Source organism: Hyperolius riggenbachi, chromosome 9 (assembly GCF_040937935.1).
Source record: "Hyperolius riggenbachi isolate aHypRig1 chromosome 9, aHypRig1.pri, whole genome shotgun sequence".
NCBI classification, from domain to species: domain Eukaryota; kingdom Metazoa; phylum Chordata; class Amphibia; order Anura; family Hyperoliidae; genus Hyperolius; species Hyperolius riggenbachi.
Window position 1 is genome coordinate 228,341,893 of NC_090654.1, and position 20,222 is coordinate 228,362,114.

Consider the following 20,222-nt stretch of genomic DNA (forward strand, 5'->3'; position numbering starts at 1 on the left):
GCACTGCCTTCTGGGTAGTGACATCATGGGTTGCTAAGGGGGGAAAAAAACAGCAGTCCTCACTGTCATCAAGGTGGGACATGTGCACGAGGCAGAAGAAGTTTATCTTGCAGCCTCCGATGGGATGATTGATCATCCCTCTCTGCCCTGCGAAGCTGCCGCTGCCACTATCAGGTCAGCGACATGTGTTTAACTCTCCTCATCCCAGCTGGAATCCCTCTTGTCAGCTCTTCCTACAGCCTCCGATGATCTTATAGCTCTGCCTGCATGTCATGTGCATTCACCCGGGATGAGGAGAGTTAAACACATGTCGCTGACCTGATAGTGGCAGCGGCAGCTTCACAGGGCAGAGAGGGATGATCAATCATCCCATCGGAGGCTGCAAGATAAACTTCTTCTGCCTCGTGCACATGTCCCACCTTGATAACAGTGAGGACTGCTGTTTTTTTCCCCCCTTAGCAACCCATGATGTCATTACCCAGAAGGCAGTGCGCACAAGCTTAATGAATATACAGCCGCGGAGCAGCCTCATGAGGGGGCGTGGCTTCCTACTTAAAGGTGTAATTCCAGCAAAATGCTGGATTTCTAGCAGAAAATACTGGGTTTTCATCTATAAATTGGGTATAGGCTACCTGCTGGCAATAAATTATTTTGAGCTTACAGTTCCTCTTTAAGGCTTTTTGTATAGGTGACAATACTATTGCTGAGGAAATATATGGCCACAACAGTCTGTAGGGTAAAATATTGCATTTTAAATGGTTCCATTCAAGAACCCTTGGGCAGCGGTGTCTATGGTTAATTTATAGGTATCGCCTTCCAACACCTAAGTCACACCCTGACTCGCTTGATGAAAGTGAAAAGCGTAGGTGAGGAGAGCTAAACCGTGATAGTCAGGAAGGGGAGCTGCCATACTCTGTGAGTAATTTGGCAAACGTGTGACTTACAGTTCACAACTGGGACTAATTGATCTACATATTTGAGTTGCACCACAGAGAAGCAGTATTGAAGAAGAAACAGATTTATGAAAATAGACTTTATCAGCCCTGCACTATATAGCGGCTTTTTAAACACATGTGGGGGATTACCACCTTCATATTGGCGGCATGAGAATAACAGGTGCATGTGTATGACACAACCCAGAGCACCCAGTAAGTTGCTGAAGCACTCTGCCCAGAAGCAGGGCTGTGGAGTCGGTCCAAAAATCCACCGACTCCGACTCCGACTCCTCAGTTTAGGATTCCACCGACTCCGACTTCCCGACTCCGACTCCTCTAATTTGCATATTACAATTTTGTTGATTAAAAGTATGTAACATGAAATTCGTCTCTTAACTGCCAACGCTTAGGAATTTTACAAAACAACTGAAGTGAGAAGGATATGTAGACTACTATATTTATTCCCTTTAGACTAAAACTAGTCCTTGGTAAGAGTACTTGTAAAAGGTACAAACCGGAACAAAGAACATCTATCAGGCCCTAGGCAATGTAAGTGTGGGTACATGTAAGCATGATGTGCAGGTACTCTGCAGGGGAATGAGGAGATTGTAAACAGACAACACCTCTGTGTTCAATGTGCACAGCATTCTCAGTGGATTCCCTGCAGCTCTGTGGGGAGTGCATATGTAGAGTATAGTACTACTGTGTAACAAAGTAAACCTGAGACAGATGAAATTAAAGTTTTATACATACCTGGGGCTTCCTCCAGCCGCCTTCAGGATAATCAGTCTCTCGTTGTCCTCCTCCACCACCTGGATCTTCTGCTATGAGTCCAGGTACTTGAGCCAGTCAGGCGTAGTGCGCATGCACACACTCCGCCGCCAGGAGCGTACTACACCTGCGCAGCACTATTGCGCAGGTGCAGAATGTTCCTGGCTTTGGGAGTGGCATGCCGGACAGCGCTGACTGGCTGAATTACCAGGACTTATAGCAGAAGATCCGGGTGGTGGAGGACAGTGAGGGACTGATTAGCCTGAAGGGGGCTGGAGGAAGCCCCAGGTATGTATAAAGCTTTACTTTTCATCCGTCTCAGTTACCCTTTAATTTGTAGTCACCAAACCAAAATTTTAATAACATATCAAATTATTTGATTTCATCAGCAAAGGGAGTGCATACATTTGCATAAATCAGCATCAATGCAGAATTATTTCCATCTCGTTGACCATCTCTATTAGTGACACAGCTACACATCAGGCTTTATTCTTACAGCATAGATGTTATTTAGTATATATAAGAGGTTCCTGTGTACACATCATATATACAGTCACAATCAGATATGTATATCTGTCCTTAGAAATACGGGGACTGCTTTTTTTTGAAGCAGCACAAGTAACTAATTTTGATTGGTTTATTTCATTTTTGTGGACTAAGCACAGCTATTACTGTATATATACTGTGTATATATACATTATTTTTAATGACTATTATCTGAGAAATAGAACATTTTATCATATTTTCTATTTTAATTACAGTTACAAATTCATTAGGAGTCGGAGTCGGAGTCGGTGCATTTTTTCCCGACTCCGACTCCAGGCACCCAAAATTGCCCGACTCCACGACTCCGACTCCACGACTCCGACTCCGACTCCACAGCCCTGCCCAGAAGTATGCAGGTGTCAGCCAGAGATTTAAGTGGAGTCAGAGTACTGGTATAATAAGTGGTTATAATTGCTAGTATTTACTGCCTGACACTCTTCTTGCATTTGATCAACTTATTAGGGGTCATTGTTGTGCATGGTTTGTGGTAAGCTGCCTTATGTATCTTGAGACAAGTTCTGAGGCCCCAGCTTTCTCAGCAAGTTATTATATGAAAAGGATGCTCAGACAATTATTGTTTATTTGAAAGAGCCATTAGGATATAGAATCGTATTTATCACATAAACAGGACTGGGTATGGGCATGTTTTTTGTGTGCCCATGCTGCTTTATGAGCAATTTTGTATTTGGCGTTATCCTGTGGGTTAGTACTATGCGTTATGCATAACTTCTTTACTTTTTTGTATATGTATTCTTAGGCTGTAGACACACTGTGAGAAATTTCTGAACACTTTTCTGATCATCAGTGTTTTTTGGAGAGTTTAAAAAAAAAACAAAAAAAACCGCTTCTATTGACTTGCATTAAAATTGCAGTAAAATCGCAGTTTTTCAGAAAATCGCGATCACTGCGATTTTACCGCAATTTTAATGTAAGTCAATGGGAGCGTTTTTTAAATAACACTCAGAAAGAGCTGATGATCAGAAAAGCGCCCAGAAAGCGCTCACAGTGTTTCTACAGCCTTACTGTTCCCCATCCTACACAGATTGTTTTGTTGGTTCTCTCTATAGGCTCCCTGCACACTGCAAATCCGTTTTCTGATTCTGATTCCGATTTTCGATTCCGATTTTCTCTGAATACATTCAACAGAAAAATGGATCAAAAAACGCAGCATGCAGTAAAGATTAAAAATCTGAATCGGAGGTAAAAACCGATTAAAAAGCGGAATCGGAATCGGAAATGCATGCAGTGTGCAAGAGGTCTAAGGCCCCCTGCACAATGCTTGTGATTCCGATTCCGCTTTTTAATCGTTTTTTACATCCGATTCCGATTTTTAATCTTTACTGCATGCTGCATTTTTTGATCCGTTTTTCTGTTGAATGTATTCAGGGAAAATCGGAATTGAAAATCAGAATCGGAAACGGAATAGGAATCGGAATCGCAAAACGGATTTGCAGTGTGCAAGGAGCCTGAGACCTGAAAGATCTGAAACACCTATGGAAGTGATAGAAAACCTCATACACAGAAAAGCAGTAAAATCCATGAAGAGGCTCTACCCCCTTACCACACAATCCACAATTAATCCCCCCCCCCCCCCCGGAATTAGGTTTTGTACATGCCAGCATTAATTTAAAGGCAACCTGAAATGAGAGAAAGATGGAGGCTGCCATCCTCATTTCCTTATAAATAGTGCCAGTTGCCTGGCTTCTGTGCTAATGTTCTGCCTCTAATACTATAAGTCAATGGCTGTGAGTGATTTAAAGTAATCCTGTAACATCAAAAAGTTTCCGGGGGGGTACTCACCTCAGGAGGGGGAAGCCTCAGGGTCCCAATGAGGCTTCCCACACCGTCCTCTGTCCCTCGGGGGTCTCGCTGCAGCCCTCCGAACAGCGGCAATGTAAATATTTACCTTCCCGGCTCCTGCGCCGGCGCTGTGGCAACTCTCGGCTCCGAAATAGGCGGAAATACCCAATGGCCGTCAGGTCTGCTCTACTACGCAGGTGCAAGTCTCCGGCGCCTGCGCAGTAAAGCGGACCCGACTGAGATCGGGTATTTCCGTCTACTTTGGAGCCGAAAGCCGCAACAGCGCCCCCGCTGGAGCCTGGAAAGGTAAATATTGAACAAGCTGTTGGATTTGTCGGGCCGCTGTTCAGAGGGCTGCAGCGAGACCCCCGTGGGACAGAGAACGATGTGGGAAGCCTCATTGGGACCCTGAGGCTTCCCCCTCCCTAGGTGAGTGCCCCCAGGGGAACTTTTTGATGTTACAGTGTCTCTTTAAAAACAACTAAAGTCAAAAGCTCAGCATGACAGCCAGGCAACTGGCATTGTTTATATGGGAATAAAGATGGCAGCCTCCATCTTCTTCCCACTTCAGGTTCCCTTTAAGACTGAGTATTTAATGATGGATGAAGGGATGGAAATGACTCTTATTTTTCTATCACACAAGCTCTTTTCACAAATCTAAGCCTATCCCTTCATAGGAGATATTCCGCAAAACCAGCATTTATCTGTTAAGAAGCTAAAAATCTGCAAACCGTTAAAGCCAAAGTACACGTTACGAAAAGCAGCAGGATTTAGTGTTTATAAGTCAAAACAAATTGTATCTTCAGTAGGAAAAGTTATGTAATATACGTCAAATAATTTTTGTTTGAACAAATAGTGTTTTATTTTTTTTTAATAAAATAAGGACTTGTGTGCCTGTTATGGTTTATTCTGGTAATCTATTATTTTTTGCTGACCATCTGCTCTGCACTTACACTTTTACATGAATGAGTGATCTCATCGGATTCCCGTGCCAGCTGTCACTTCCTCTGTGTGTCATTGTCAGTGACCAGCTCGGACGCATCACTGCAGAGAGGGCGGTCATACCAGGGCTGATCCAGAGGACAGGCAAGATATGCAAGTAAACAGACAGGTGGCTGCCTATTGATTTAATCACTATTCATGTGGAATAAATGTCAGCGTTATGACATGACTCAGACGCAGGTAAGCCAAGCGAAGCCCCCGGATGGAGCTCTTACTATGCAGTTAGAAGTCTGGATAGCGGCTTCTCACAAAACTCCCTCCCTTTTTGAACTTCGTTTTGTTATAAAATAAAAATATGAACAAATTGTGCTGTACAGTATAGGCACAACCACACAACAATAGCAAAATTTCTGGTAGAGAAAAGTAGCAATATATATATCACATGTTATATCCACATATATTGGACAAAATAAAGAAATATTTCAATTCCTAGAAACCAGCTTTGCACTGTTAGCCATCCACATTTAAATATTGGTCTGGTCCCAAGAAACACAGATCTCACTAATAAAAGGGATAATGGGTCACTACACAAGCATTAACACAGAGGCTACCTCTACGTGGTGTATGTGACTGCGCAAGAGACTTTATTCTAGTAATGAAGATCCCCAGCTTTTAACTTAGCTGTAGGGACAGCATTGATTGCTGTATGATGTTTGTGAATAGATTCGCATGAGGATGTGCATGAGTGTGCGGAAGTTCATTTTGACTTTGATTAACACAGAGGTGCCGAGCTCCCACACTCGTTTTCAGATACTCTCTCATATGTGCCTGAGGAGGCAGCAGTTGTACCAAGAAACGCATAGCAAATAAAAGAATCATTCATATTTATGGGACTATTAGTCCACCGCTACCTATTTTTAAAGTGTTTTCAATTATTTTCTATGCTTTCACGTCTCTGTATTCATTTTCTTTCAGTTGTTGATCTACCCTTAGTGGAGGATAGCTTTCCCAGCCCATCCCACAGAGAACGACTATTTTATAACTCCCGCCCAAAATAACTCCCACCCAAACATGCAATAATCTCATCACCTTTGCGATCGTGATCAGGAATTTACTTGGAAAAGGGTCCTCAGTGTTGCAATGCAGTATGGTAGTATTTTTTGCAGGGAACTGACTTCATCTCATTGGGCCCTATAACAAAATTTCATGCAGATATGACACACTTGATGCATCCCCCTTACCCACACTCACACCTCTTTATCCATTTTAGTGTTGGCTAATGGCCATTAGATCATTCTACAATAGCAAATAAACACAATAGGGCTAATTCATGCAGCTGTGCTGCTATTGCAGCGTAAGCTCCATCACAGCACCACAACATTTAATCCTGTGCTGCAAGATCCGCACAGTAGTGTAGTGTGCCAACCCTTAGTTATGTGCTTTGCTTACATAGCAACGCGTGCTCCTTTAATGCTACGGTGAATTAGCGCAATCACGATACTTCACTAATGCGGCCGCTACTATGTTAATTAACATAGTAGCGGCCGCGCTAGTGAAGTAGTGCTGTCACGATACTTCACAGCAGCTGTCGCGTGTTGCTGTGTAAGCCAAGCACGTAACTAAGGAAGGCACGCGACACTACCACGTGTAGCTTGCAGCACAGGATTTAGGTTGCGGTGCTGTCATAGAGCTTGCGCTGCTATAGCAGCGCAGCTTCATGAATTAGCCCCTATGTTACTAATTTACATACTCAATCCCAGAAAAGCCTCAGGCCCAGATGGCGTGACATCAATCTGCCTGAAGGCTTGTGCAAGCCAGCTGGCCCCCATCCTCACCTCCATATTCAACAGATCCCTAGCAGAAAGCAAAGTTCTCGCATGCTTCAAAAAATCCCCAATCATTCCAGTTCCGAAAAAGCTAGGGACACATCCCTCTAATTCCCACAGGTATGAAAATCCTTGGAAGACTGGTCATGACCCAAAGCTTTGACCCACTTCAGTTCACATGTGGGGCAAACAGGCCTATAGATGACTCCATCAACATCAGTCTAGAGCACAACATGGAACATTTTGACACACCTGGCATCTACCCCAACATTCTTTCCTAGTCTTCAGTTCTGCCTTCACCACCATATGCCCGAACATTCTGAGCAACTACCTTATTCAACTTGGTGCTGACATCTCCCTACGCACATGGATCAAGGACTTCCTCACCAACAGGATGCAATGATTCAAGCTCGGCAGCCTCTCTTCCCGAGTAAGAACCACCAATACAGGTGCTCCCCGGGGGTGTGTTCTGTCCCAGATCCTGTTCACCCAATACACTAACAACTGCACCTCATCAGATGAATAAAAATCAATTTCATGGATGACACCAACATTCTTGGCCTTATGGATGAAAAAGTGAGAGCTCCAGTAACGCAATGAGATTGAGAGAATCTGCAAATGTTGCAAGGACAACAAGCTCAACCTGAACACGGCAAAAACGGCAGAGCTAATATTATATTTGAAAATTTAAGAAGTGTGTGTGTGTGTGTGTAGGAATTGAGTTACTTTCCTAGAGTTAAGCTCTTCTAAATGCGCTGCATCTTGAAATTTGTGTAACATTTTATATGAACCTCTGTCATTTTGTTGCAGTACCCGCCAATCTGGTCAAATTGTTTTAATTTCTAGGAGATTTCTCTAATTGGTATGTTGTGGTGTTTGCATGGCTTGTCTGGTATAGGCCTCTTGATCAAGAGTTGAATGTTCCTTTGTGCCTGAATATATAAACAGTCTCAGCTAGCGGCGGGATCCATGCTATTCACAGCATATCAATAGGCATGAACAGAGACAGACAGCCGGATAAGCCTTGCTTTGGCTCGTTATGCAGCAGTAATGCAGGCCTATCTTGGAAAAGAAGCAGTGCGGTGCGATATTTCTCCCTGACCACAAGGCAGAGCTTGGAATGAAGCCAGCGGTCAGGAGATGAAATTCATCCAGAAAGTAATTTCCAACATGCAAAACACAGAAAGTGTAGCCGTAAGAAAGATGATTAATTCTTGCAACTAAATCTCACTTTCCCGTCTCAAATTTTTATTGAACTACTGCCTACCTCTCTCTCCCTCAAGTGAAGTAAATTAAATATAAGAGATGTCTGTACCAGAGACGATAGAACATAGAAGTTTTATCCATACCTGGGGCTTCCCACAACCCATGCGCACGGATTGCTCCCACACCGCCGTAGAGATACGTAGATTGCACACTTCTCTTGTGCAGACTGGCCGCAGCTGCCCGAAGTTACGGGACCCGGTACCGTCGATACAGAAGGCTGAGGACATCGGCGTGGGAGTGATTCGTGCGCATGGGGCTGGAAGAAACCCCAGGTATGTATAAAACTTTTATGTTCTATCGTCTCTGGTTTCTTTTAACCACTTCACAGCTTCAGTACAGTATATCTACTCCCCTGCAGACTTCATCTAACCGCCCAGGGGAGTAAATATACGTACTCCCGCTGCTACCACTGCTGTAAGCGCTCCCGCTTATTTGTGCGCTCGTTCATGTTGCCATCTGCCCACCAGGAGATCGATGAATGGGAAAGCAATTCCTAATCATTGATCTAAGTCCCCGTAGCAATTATCGGCGCCTTTTATGATAAGCTGCATGATCATTCTAATAAATAAAAGTTTCCCATCTTCAGTACACTTCCTGTAAGCATACATATTTTGCTTACAGGACGTATAAAATTAAAAGACTGAGGCCATCTTGTGGCCAAATAGTAAAACTACATCTAAAAGTATTTTTTTTAAATGCAAAGACCTGTTTTTACATTTTAAATTAACCCCTTACCTCCCACACTCCCCAATAGTTACCAACATTTATTTTTTTTGTAAAAAAATACAATGAAATAAATTTACAATTATAAAAAATGCATAAATAGTTTTCTTAGGGACTGAACTTTTTTACTATGTATGTCAAGACAATATAATACTGTTACTTTATAAATTATGGGCTTTTTATTAATGATGGATGCAAAACTGAAAAAAAATGCATCTTTATTTCCTAATAAAATATTGGCGCCAGACATTGTGATAGGGACATCATTTAAATGGTGTAATAACCGGTACAAATGGGCACATAAATTACGTGGATTTTAATTACGGTAGCATGCATTATTTAAATAATTATAATGGTCGAAAACTGAAAAATAAGGATTTTTTTCCAATTTTTTTCTTATTTTTCCATTAAAAACATTTAGAATAAATTAATTCTTGGCATAATGTACCACCCAAAGTAAGCCTAATTAGTGATTAAAAAAAACACATTAAACACATTTCATTCTGATAAGTAGAGATAAAGTTATTGGCAAATGAATGGAAGGAGCTGAAAGGTGAAAATTGCTTGGATGCTGAAGGGGTAAAACCCCTCAGTTGTGAAGTGGTTAAACACCCTTACTTTGATTAAAACAGTGGTGATTAAAGAGGCGCTGTAGCGACATATAGTAGACTGCAGAAAGTTATTCAGAATACCTACTTTTATGGTAATTTCCCTGGTTTCAACATTAGAAACACTTCCTACAGCTATTTATTGCTGTATATTAGGATGTAACCCCCTTCCTCCCAGTGATGCATAACCTAGGCTAATTAGATATGAGAAATTCTCACCCCCAGAGCAGTCCTGGTGCCCAGGTATATTTTCCAGTAACTTTAGAACTATCGGTAGTCAAACATTCCGCAGAGATCATCTGACAGGACTAAAGATGTTGCCATCTGTGATAAGTTTCACAATGTAAATCAGGGAGATGAAATATTTTACAATGGGCAAACACTGAATATCACACTCCCTATATCACACTATTTTTAACTGCTTTTTATGGATTTTTTCCTTATGACTCCTATGAAAGTTTTAATGTCAGGTTTTTTTTTTGTATTGAAAAACATTTTGTATCAATAAAGCTTGAATATGGTATTTTGTAGTTGGTTTTCTGATTTTTGTCAGAGACTGATATCCTTTGGTTATCACGAAGGGTACACTTACAAGGTCAGTCTGCAGATGGCCAGTCAGAAAGCACCTGGAGTCCCATCAGATTAGGCATAGCTCCCAACCGTCCCTATTTTGGAGGCACAGTCCCTCTTTGGGAACCCTGTCACTCTTTCTTCCTCATTTGTCCCTCTTTCAGGACTGATGTACAAATCTATGTAAATACTTATTTAGTATTTTTCTACTGAAAAATGTGTTTAATTGACTCTAAACTTTATTCCCATGCTTCAAATTGGTATATTTCTTATTTTTAAATGTTAATATGAAGGGAAATGAACCAGGATAGAAAGGACCAGTGTGGTTTGAATTATAAAACAACATATTTTTCTTATGAAATCTTTATGGTATGTGTGACTTGGGGTGTGCTGGGGGCATGATTAGAGGTGTGTCAGGGGTGTGGCTTAAATGTCCCCCTTTCTTATCTCAAAAAGTTGGGAGGTATGGATTAGGACTACCCTACTGATTGGGCCACCCCATGTAGTTAGCGTAACGTGATACAGTAACTCAACTGGGTAGAATACTGGCCTACCATCTGCAGAAACAATGTAACGCATATAAGAACATTTCTCTAATGGTGCCCATACACGGTACAATAAAAAGTTTGATTTTTCCCGTTTATTTGACCAAACCGATCGAATCAAATGAAAGTCAAAAAGAATCCTTTTTTTCTATCAAGAAAAATGAACGATTATCCTGTTTTTTTGACAAAAATTCAATCGGACATGTTGGAAAAATCTTTATATTCGATCCAATGGAATAATGGAATGAAAGTATCTAATCGAAAAAAATGAAAAATCGTACCATGTATGGGCACCTTTATAGGGACATTGACAGTAAAACAAAGAGTTTCATATTCTTCACCACTATATCCAAAACAAAATACATTTTTATGGATTTATACAATAATACATTTCCTGTATACTGTATTTCAACTGTGCACTTAGCTGTCCGTCCGGAGTTTTGTTTTAATATCTGTGCAGTTTGGTGTAACTGGCTCTCCCTCCCCATTAATGCTCTGTTGACAACCTGTGTTGAGTGTAGCATATGATCTGTTCTTGTGTAGCATCCTGGGACAAGAATGAAAGTGTATATGCTGAAATGAGAGCTCGACTCCTTTAATGTTCCAGTTGTTGGCTGCACATTGCTGGCAGTATCAGCAGATTTATCTTCACTTACCCACGTTGACCTACTTAAATAAATATTGACAGCCAAATACTGATATGATGCGTTTTATGGAACATGTGGGGCCTGTGTTTTTAAAAATGAGCTGGATGCTCTGCAGGCAAACCTTACAAACATTGCTTCAAATAAAAGCTGTAGGGAGGAGTAATTATTCCACGGCTATGAAAAGTACAGGTTAACGTAATCATTTTAGATTGTTTACCTTTTTTCTTGGCCTGTTTATTGCAGAGCGGCACATTCCTACCTTCTCTGTGTGCTTGATTTAGGGCGCATGCTCTGTAGTAAGGACCGTGCCCAGTAATAATAGGCATGTCTGTTTCACGTGAGCACAACATGGCACATCCAGTATAGAGCCCTGCTGGTCGCTGTCACTGATGTACACATTTACATTTTCCACAAGAGTGAGCATTTGGATGCAGTGAGTTTTATCTTCTAAGGTTTAGAACAGTGGAGAACATAAGTGAACCAGAAAACTATTACTGTGTGTAAGGTTTAAATCAGTGGTCCTCAAACTAATGGTACATACACACGGGTTACAACTGTCGTTGCAACCGCGTGGCACGCGCATGTTCCAGCGACAGATCCCCCGTGTGTATGCCGCACGTGCCACGAACCGTCGCTAGCCTGAGCTGTCGCCGGGCGATTGACTTGGTCAATCGCCGGCAACAGCTGTCGCCGCAACTTCGACGCAACTGTCGCTAGTCCGCCGTGTGTATACGGACTAGCGACAGCAACTCCATACACAATGTATGTAGCTTCCAGCGGGGAGGGAGGAACCTTCGGCTTCCTTTGGGCAGAGACGCGTAGACAGCTGTCGCACGGGCGGAGCTGTCGCCGAGCTGACGCGCGCGCGTCCCCTGTGCACTAGCGACTAGCCACAAAGGTCCCCCGTGTGTATTCAGCTTAAGGCCCACAGGCCGAATGTGGCCCCCTGAGGCTTTTTTCAGGCCCTCCACACTCAAAAGGGCTTGATTCACAAAGCGGTGCTAACTGTTAGCGCGCCTGTGAAAACCCCCTTAGCATGTCTAAACAAGCTTTTCGCGCGCAAAACTTTATGCACGCAAAACTTTATGCGTGTAAAACGTTACACTGCACAGAGCACAGGACGCTCCGCACGAAGTGCCCATTAAAGCCTATGGGATTTGCGCGCGCATAGGACTTTGTGCGCAGTACTTAGCGCGCGATCTTATTGAAAAATCCGGTGCTAACCTACTTAGCACCCTGGTTAGCACATCTAAAGACTTTAGACGTGCTAAGTAGGTTAGCACCGCATAGTGAATCAAGCCCAAAATGTATTACTTATAGATGCGGTCAGCTACATCTTTAAATATTGGTGGTCTGCACATAGAATAGCAGTGTTGGCACTACCCATCCACATGGAAGCCAGAAAGCAGTCATTCGCTGGTTTCCAATCAAATTCCACATCAGGTGACACTGCTGTCCGATTGGACTGCAGGTTGCCACCTGGGTATGCTTCACTGTCTGGCCCACAAAGACTTCTACATCATTTTATTTATACTCCGGCCCCCAGCAGTCTGAAGTATGTTGACCCGGTCCTTGACCCAAAACTTTTGAGGACCCCTGATTTAAATTGTATGCTGCTCGCATTGTCTGTGTCATTGGGGTCGCTTCAATTGCTAAGGATAAAATTATCTCTTTTCTGCGCATGGCAATTTTACCGGTATGTAAGCTTCTAGAGTAGCATGAGTTGCACAATTATCGTAGCAATGTCAGTGTTAACTATGTACTGTTGGCTGCACTAATTGCACAGCTTACCGTAAGTACCCATTCATTTGCCCTGCAAATTTACCAACAGATAGTTAGTGAATGAACCCCATTATCTGCAAGGATGCTGCAGTAAAAGTAATCTGGGTGCAGTAGTATTCTGCTGTACTCGTACTTTGTTGCACTGTGCAGTGCTACTGCACTGCTATTCTGCTGCACTGGCACTTTGCTGTGCTACTACATTGCTATTCTGCTGTACTGCCCCTCTGCTGTGCTACTGCACTAATATTCTGCTGCACTGGTATTATGCTGTGCTACTGCACTGCAGTGGCTGGATAGTGTACTGGTTAAGGGCTCTGCCTCTGACACAGGAGACCAGGGGTTGAATCTTGGCTCTTCCTGTTCAGTAAGCCAGCACCTATTCAATGAGGAGACCTTGGGCAAGACTCCCTAACACTGCTACTTCCTATAGAGTGGGCCCTAGAGGCTGCAGCTCTGGCACTTTGAGTCCTCCAAGAGAAAAACATGATATAAATGTTCTTATGTCTTGTGTATTCTGCTGCACTGGTACTCTGCTTTTTTGCTGAACTGCTATTCTGTAGCACTGGCACTCTGCTGTGCTACTGCACTGCTATTCTGCTGTGCTGCTTCACTGGTATTTTGCTGTGTTGCTGCACTGCTGGTTTGCAGTGCTGCTAGTCTTCTACACTGCAAGTCTGCTAAACAGCTTGTCTGCTGCATTACTACTCTGTAATGATTTTTCTTCTTCTTGTGTGACTATATTGCCAGATTGTTATGGTGTTTTCAAAATGTACAACAATCTGACCATGTAAGAGTCCCTCTGTGTTATCCTCCATTTTTATCCTCTAGGCTCATTTAGCTACATGTGCAGTGCACTCCACTGCGTGTACATACAATGACATGATTCATATATGTATGGTAGGCCATTAATCATTCACTGAATAGTCTTATCTGCGTAACAGCTTTGTTCTCTCTGAATCCTTTTATTGGAATTGCTTTATAAACCTGTGCATGGAGATACTAGTGAAAACCATTCATAGTCTTAGATTGCTGAGAGAAATCCAGTGGAGCATCCAAGCATATCCTTCTCCTCTCCCCCTCCCCATTCTGGCTTCTCTGCTGCTGTGTTATTCTGAGCTGGTTGTCAGTCAGCCTCAGGCATTAGTCCTTCCTGAGCCTCTTTTTTTTCCCAAACACATTGCAATGCACTGAATCAGAAATTCTGCCATGTTTAAAGAGCACTTCCACTAGGCAGAATAATCCCCCGGAACTGACAATATATTCACATGGAAAATCGTGAGAATGCACTGCTGCTTTTTAAGAAGCATGTTTGCAGTTACCAGATATGTAATATGCCACTGAATTATACCGCTGTATTTGAATACTAGAATAGTGGTGCCAGGTGTGCAAGCTGGTTTTCAGAAGAAGGAGAGACACAAGGGACCATATTGCCAACATTAGATGGATAATAGAGAAAGCAAGGGAATTCCAGAAGATTGTCTACTTTTGACTGTGTAGCTCAGGATAGAGTGTGACCGATTCTCATGGAAATGGGGATACCACTAGACCATCTCCTTTGTGACGGTACAATACCCTACTGCTACTAATTTGCATTTTGAGGAATCTGTATGCAAACCAAGAAGCAAAGAGTTGCATATTGTCTCCTTATTTATTTAACTTGTATGCTGAATATGTAATGCGGAAAGCTGGTTTGGATGAGTCACATGCTGGGATTAAAATAGCTGGCAGGAATATTAACAACCTGAGATATGCTGATGATATCATTCTGATGGCTAAAACTGAGGAAGAATTGGAGAGCCATGAATGTCAAACAAGAAAGTGCCAAAGCTGGTCTACTGCTTAAAGTGAACCTGGAGCTTCCTCCAGCCCCTTTCAAGCATGCTCCAAAGCCTCTTAGATCCCCTGGTAGCAGTCCCGTTATTCCCGGCCCATTCGGGTGCACTGCGCATGCGCGGCCTGGCTGCGCTCGCCTACCGCATAAACAAACATACTGTCATTAAGTTACATTAGTTATGTTAATTAAAATAGATAGGTAATATAATCTCTTACCCACACTGTTTTAAAAGAACAGGCAAATGTTTGATTTCATGACGGCAGCCATCTTTTTGGTTGAAAGGAGGTGACAGGGAGCATGAGACTGTTCCTACTGTCCTGTGTCCTGAGCACCTCTCCCAGTTGCTAGGCAGCAAGAATAACAACATAACAACATAAGAAAACCCATCATGCTCTGCACAGCATCAGGGAAAAAAAGCCCAGGCTTTTTTTCTTTGATGGGTGGAGCTAAGCTAAAAATGCAGCTAAAATGATGCTTTGGTAAGAAAAACAAAGTTCTGATGCTGTGAAACTGTTAAAGAAACACCAAGCCTTTTCAGTTCTGCTGAGTAGATTTTTAGTCCGGAGGTTCACTTTAACATCAAGACAACTAAAGTCATGTCATCTGTTCCGATGAACCATCTGCAAATAGATGGAGAAAAAGTAGAAGTTGTAACAGATTTCCTCTTTCTGGGATCGTAGATCTCTGCAGATAATGACTGCAGCCATGAGATTATGGGCTGGGACCCACTAGAGCATTTCTGGCAGTGTTTTGGGATCGCGTTCAATTGCTACCGATTTTTCAAAACGCTTTGCCAATGTAAGTGGATGGAACATATCCCACGGGAGCGATAGCGATTAGGGAACTCACAATTGCAGAACAGGCAGCATTTTGGGAGCATTTCCATTGAAATTTATTGTATAGGAGCAGGGAACTCACTCCCAAAATCGCTTTCAAAGCACTACCACAAATCACTAACGATTGCGATAGTGCTTTGTGCTTTGTAGTGGGTCCCAGGTCTCAAAGACGTTTGTTGCTTGGAAGGAAAGCTATGACAAGTTTGGACAAAATACTAAACGATAGAGGTGTCACTTTACCAACAAAGATCAGGAAGTTAAAGTGTACCAGAGATCAAAAACTATGAAGATTCATTACTTACCCGGGGCTTCCTCCAGCCCCGTAAGCACTTGTGAGTCAGATCAGCGTGACACGCGACTGCTGTGCAGAGGAAGCAGGACAGTGGTTCCCCTGGTAATGGCGATATACAGGAAGTAAGTACTTCCTGCATATCGCCGCTACAGGGAGCCGCTGTCCTGCTTCCTCTGCACAGCAGCCACGGGACGCCCTGATCTGAGGTCTATGACAGAGGCAAAAGGGTCAGCCGGGGAGTATCTTAGAGGAAGCGGCCAGGGAGTATCCTATAGGAAGCGGCTGCCGGCTCAGAAGATAAGACAAGTGGCGGCCGCGTGGAGGGGGGTGTGGCCGGTGGGCGGGATATGCCATTCCAGGGCCTATGCCACCTGATGAACTGGTTTCACGTGTCATGGGCCATCCGTCACTGCGCAAGGCAGGGACCTCCTCCTATTATTTCTTATTCTGATGTAATTTATCATATGAACGTGTACTAGTATTGATGATATCTCAAACTACACAACAACTATGTATTTGTACTTGTATTGCTGGATGTCCTGATTGTACAGAGTTTTGAACTTCTCATGTATCTATGCTCCCAGTATTTGTTTCCGTACTATGTGCAGTGCTACAGAAGATGTTGGCGCTGTATAAATAAATAAAAATAATAAATAGTATTGCCATGAATGTTTTGGTATCGTATATGCATATTGAAAATCAATAACATTTACCTTAAAAAAGTACTGTTATAATTACAATATATAATTAGTACAGATAGTACATACACCACCCCTCTATAGAACAATATATCCAGCAAGAAACCAATACAAAAAAAATTAGGGTTTAACTGATATGTGGCAAATCCAGCACAAAATGATTTATAAAGTATAACTTTTAATCATCAGCTTAAAAATTGGTCAATGCATTTATCAAATATCATAAAAAATCCATATGTCAGCATAATAAATATCAAAAATGTGCTTGAAGTGCATTTGGCGACCCTTGAACTAGTCGCTTCTTCAAATGCAGAGCATTGAAGTTTCAATGGTTGTGACAACAGGTTTATAAAAAACATAGTATAGTACATACACGTTATGTATGCATCAAGCATCCTTTTCGTCTGGCCAATAGACAGACAGACAAGTCCCAGTCCAGTGACCAACCAATGTTGGTCACTGGATGAGAAATAAGTAATTATTTCAGGCGAGCATGCAGTTAGGGAAGCTGGGAGTTATCAGATCAGTGCACAGCTGTGGGACTCATCTACATGTCTGGCATGGCTGGTTGGTGTATGTCTATTGGCTAGACGAAAAGGATGCTTGAAATCGCAGTGAACTCAGTGTTTAAATCAGAGTCAAAAAATACCCTGCTTTTGATAATATTATCTTTAACCTATTTTGGTTCCTGGACGTAGAAACTACGTCCAGGAACCATGCGCGCTACCGCGCGCTCCCGGCCCGCGGTTTGTTAGCCAGGCAATCAGTGAATCGGGCTATGGTGCCCGATCACTGATTGCTCTCCCCCGCTGAAAAAGCGACAGCTTCTCTCGGAAGCTGCGCCTTTTCTGGCTGTTACCTCCCCCATGCGTCGCTCTAATAGTGTGTTACGCTTAGAGTGACGTCATGTAAACAAACTCATGGCCGCCATCTTGTGGCCAAAAAGTAATACTACAACTAAAAGTAAAAAAAAATGAAAATTAACACACAATTACATTATAAACCTATTGTTTACCTCTCACCCTCCCAAAACTCCCCAAATAAAATGTTTACTATAAAAAAAATTACAATAAAAAAAAAAACATGTAAATATTTACCTAAGGGTCTAAACTTTTTAAATATCAATGTAAAGATGAAATATTTCTATTTTTTTTTTTTTTTTAAACTTGTAAATAGTGATAGGTGCAAAACGGAAAAAAAGCACCTTTATTTCCAAATTTAATATTGTCGCCATACATTGTGATAGGGACATAATTTTAACGGTGTAATAACCGGGACATATGGGCAAATACAATACGTGAGTTTTAATTATGGAGGCATGTATTATTTTAAAACTATAATGGCTGAAAACTGAGAAATAATCATTTTTTTCTTATTCTTCCTGTTAAAATGCATTTACAGTAAAGTGGCTCTTAGCAAAATGTACCCCCCAAAGAAAGCCTAATTGGTGGCGGAAAAAACAAGATATAGATCAGTTCATTGTGATAAGTAGTGATAAAGTTATAGGCTAATGAATGGGAGGTGAACATTTCTCAAGTGAAAATGACGGAACGTGAATGGGTTAATTTGCCTGACATCTTCAGAGATCTTCTTCTGGATTCCCATCTTCATTAACAATCTTGATTGCAGTATGGCTCTTTCTTGTTGATTGTAGCCTTCTTTCTATGCTGATTGCACCCAGGCTCCCGTCCTTTTGATTTCTGCATTTTCAGCTTACTTGAAAAGTCCCTCTTCAAACCCTTATACTGATCCAGAATGGAAGACCTTCAAAAGCAAAGAAATAAGACTTGTTTTCACAGACTCCTAAGCTGTAAAAGCAATGGCCAGAATTAATTAATGAGTTATATTGTTTAGGGTCATCCAAGACGAGCAAGTCCTTTCAGAGAGATCAGACTAAATATGATCTTCTGGTAAAGGTATGGACTAAGTTAACTTTTGCTAAGACAACCAGATGAACAGAAGCAACCAGAGCTATGTGACGCTATGGCAAGATGAGTCTCCCAGGTCTCAAGATGCCCAACAAGCTTCAGATTGTGGATAGGATATTCACAGAAGAGTAAGACGAAGAAAAGACAACAGGAAAAACCTGCTCTGGTATGATCTCCTTGCATTTTATATGATCCCCCTGAAACTCTGCCAATCAGCTTCATAATTCTCCGCAGAAGCTATACAGAATCAGTTGCGCAATAGATTTATTATATTTGATGACAAAACATACTGTAACAGACTCACACACTATTAGAGTTCTTTTGTTCCTTGCTTTTTGAGCGTACATTGAACCACAGTCTGTGAAGGTAGAAATCAGTAAATGCATCATAGAAAAGCATTTTCCTGACCAGCACCAAAATGTTATAACACCTTGCTTTAGAGGGTTCTACATTCTGTGGCACTGGAGTTGGGTGTGGTAGTAGTTTTGCTTCTCAATTTTTGAAGAAACTGCGATTTTCTGCTTTTTGTATGCTTTCATCACCAATGGCCAGTTGTGTATTTTGTTCTTTTATTACAGCTCAATTAACACACAGACAGTGGCTTAGCCTCTGTTTATAGACTGAGCCATGTCAGCCCCCCACAAGGCTTAAAGGGGAACTGAAGAGAGAGGTATATGGAGGCTATCATGTTTATTTCCTTTTAGACAATACCAGTTGCCTGGCAGCCCTGCTGATCCTCTGCCTCTAATACTATTAGCCATAGCCCCTGAACAAGCATGCAGCAGATCAGGTGTTTCAGTGGTTCAGACTTATAAGTCTGATCTGACAAGACTAGCTGCATGCTTGTTTCTGGTTTTAATCAGATACTACTGCAGAGAAATAGACCAGCAGGGCTGCCAGGCAACTGGTATTGATTAAAAGGAAATAAACATGACAGCCTCCATATACCTTTCTCTTCAGTTCCCCTTTAAGCTACGTCTATAAATACAATTGGGGGAGGAGGCGCCCCAGGGTGTGTATAGCTTAGCTTATAAACTTGGCTTAGTCCTATACCTGCATTGCTGTAAACTCCATCCCTATTGCCTGATGAAGCAGGGTAATTCCTGCAAAACGTGTTGGAGTGTATAAATAAATGATTTTTTTATATAACATCATTTTACATTTGTGTCTACAGTACTTGAAGGAGGTAAGTTCTCCTCCCCCTCCTCTGTTTTTAAACATTCTACCTTTGTCTATCCTACTGGGGCCTCTGTTTACCCTTTAGATGGCTCAGCTGTTTGAAACAATAAGTGGTCTTACCTCGGATGAAGAATGGATTATAAATCCATTTTAATACAGACACTCCAAGTCTTTGGTGTTTCTCCTAACAGACACTGTAATATTGACCTGAGGAAGCAGGAAAGGCCTGTGAAACGCGCCATCATTTGTGTTCAATAAGTATATTTTATAACCCAGACCATGTATTGTTTCAAACAGCTTAAAAGAGCTATAAACACCCTGGGGAGCCTCCTCCCACCCATTGTATTATCTATCCCCTAGCTAGGAATCCTCCCATGTGATTTTATCCAGGGTTTTCCTTGTTTTGTATGAAGAGCAACTGACCACCTTGTAGAGAAGAACCCAGATCTATTGGGGTAAAATATTGCAAAAACCTGTTTTATTAACTCTTTTTA

General features: G+C 42.1%; 1 protein-coding gene across 3 annotated transcripts in view; it reads left to right on the forward strand.

The window, feature by feature from the left end:
• The window catches only part of RGS6 (regulator of G protein signaling 6), a 531,053-nt gene that overhangs the window by 159,549 nt on the left and 351,282 nt on the right, over positions 1-20,222 (forward strand). Inside the window, exon 1 of one of the 3 annotated variants that reach the window (XM_068254100.1) lies at positions 5,215-5,234. The exons of the other annotated variants lie outside the window; for them this stretch is intronic. Within the exon in view, the coding sequence (XP_068110201.1) occupies positions 5,220-5,234 (15 nt within the window). The 5' untranslated portion in view covers positions 5,215-5,219. Of the gene's footprint in view, positions 1-5,214; positions 5,235-20,222 lie in introns of those variants that run through there. 3 annotated transcript variants of the gene reach the window in all.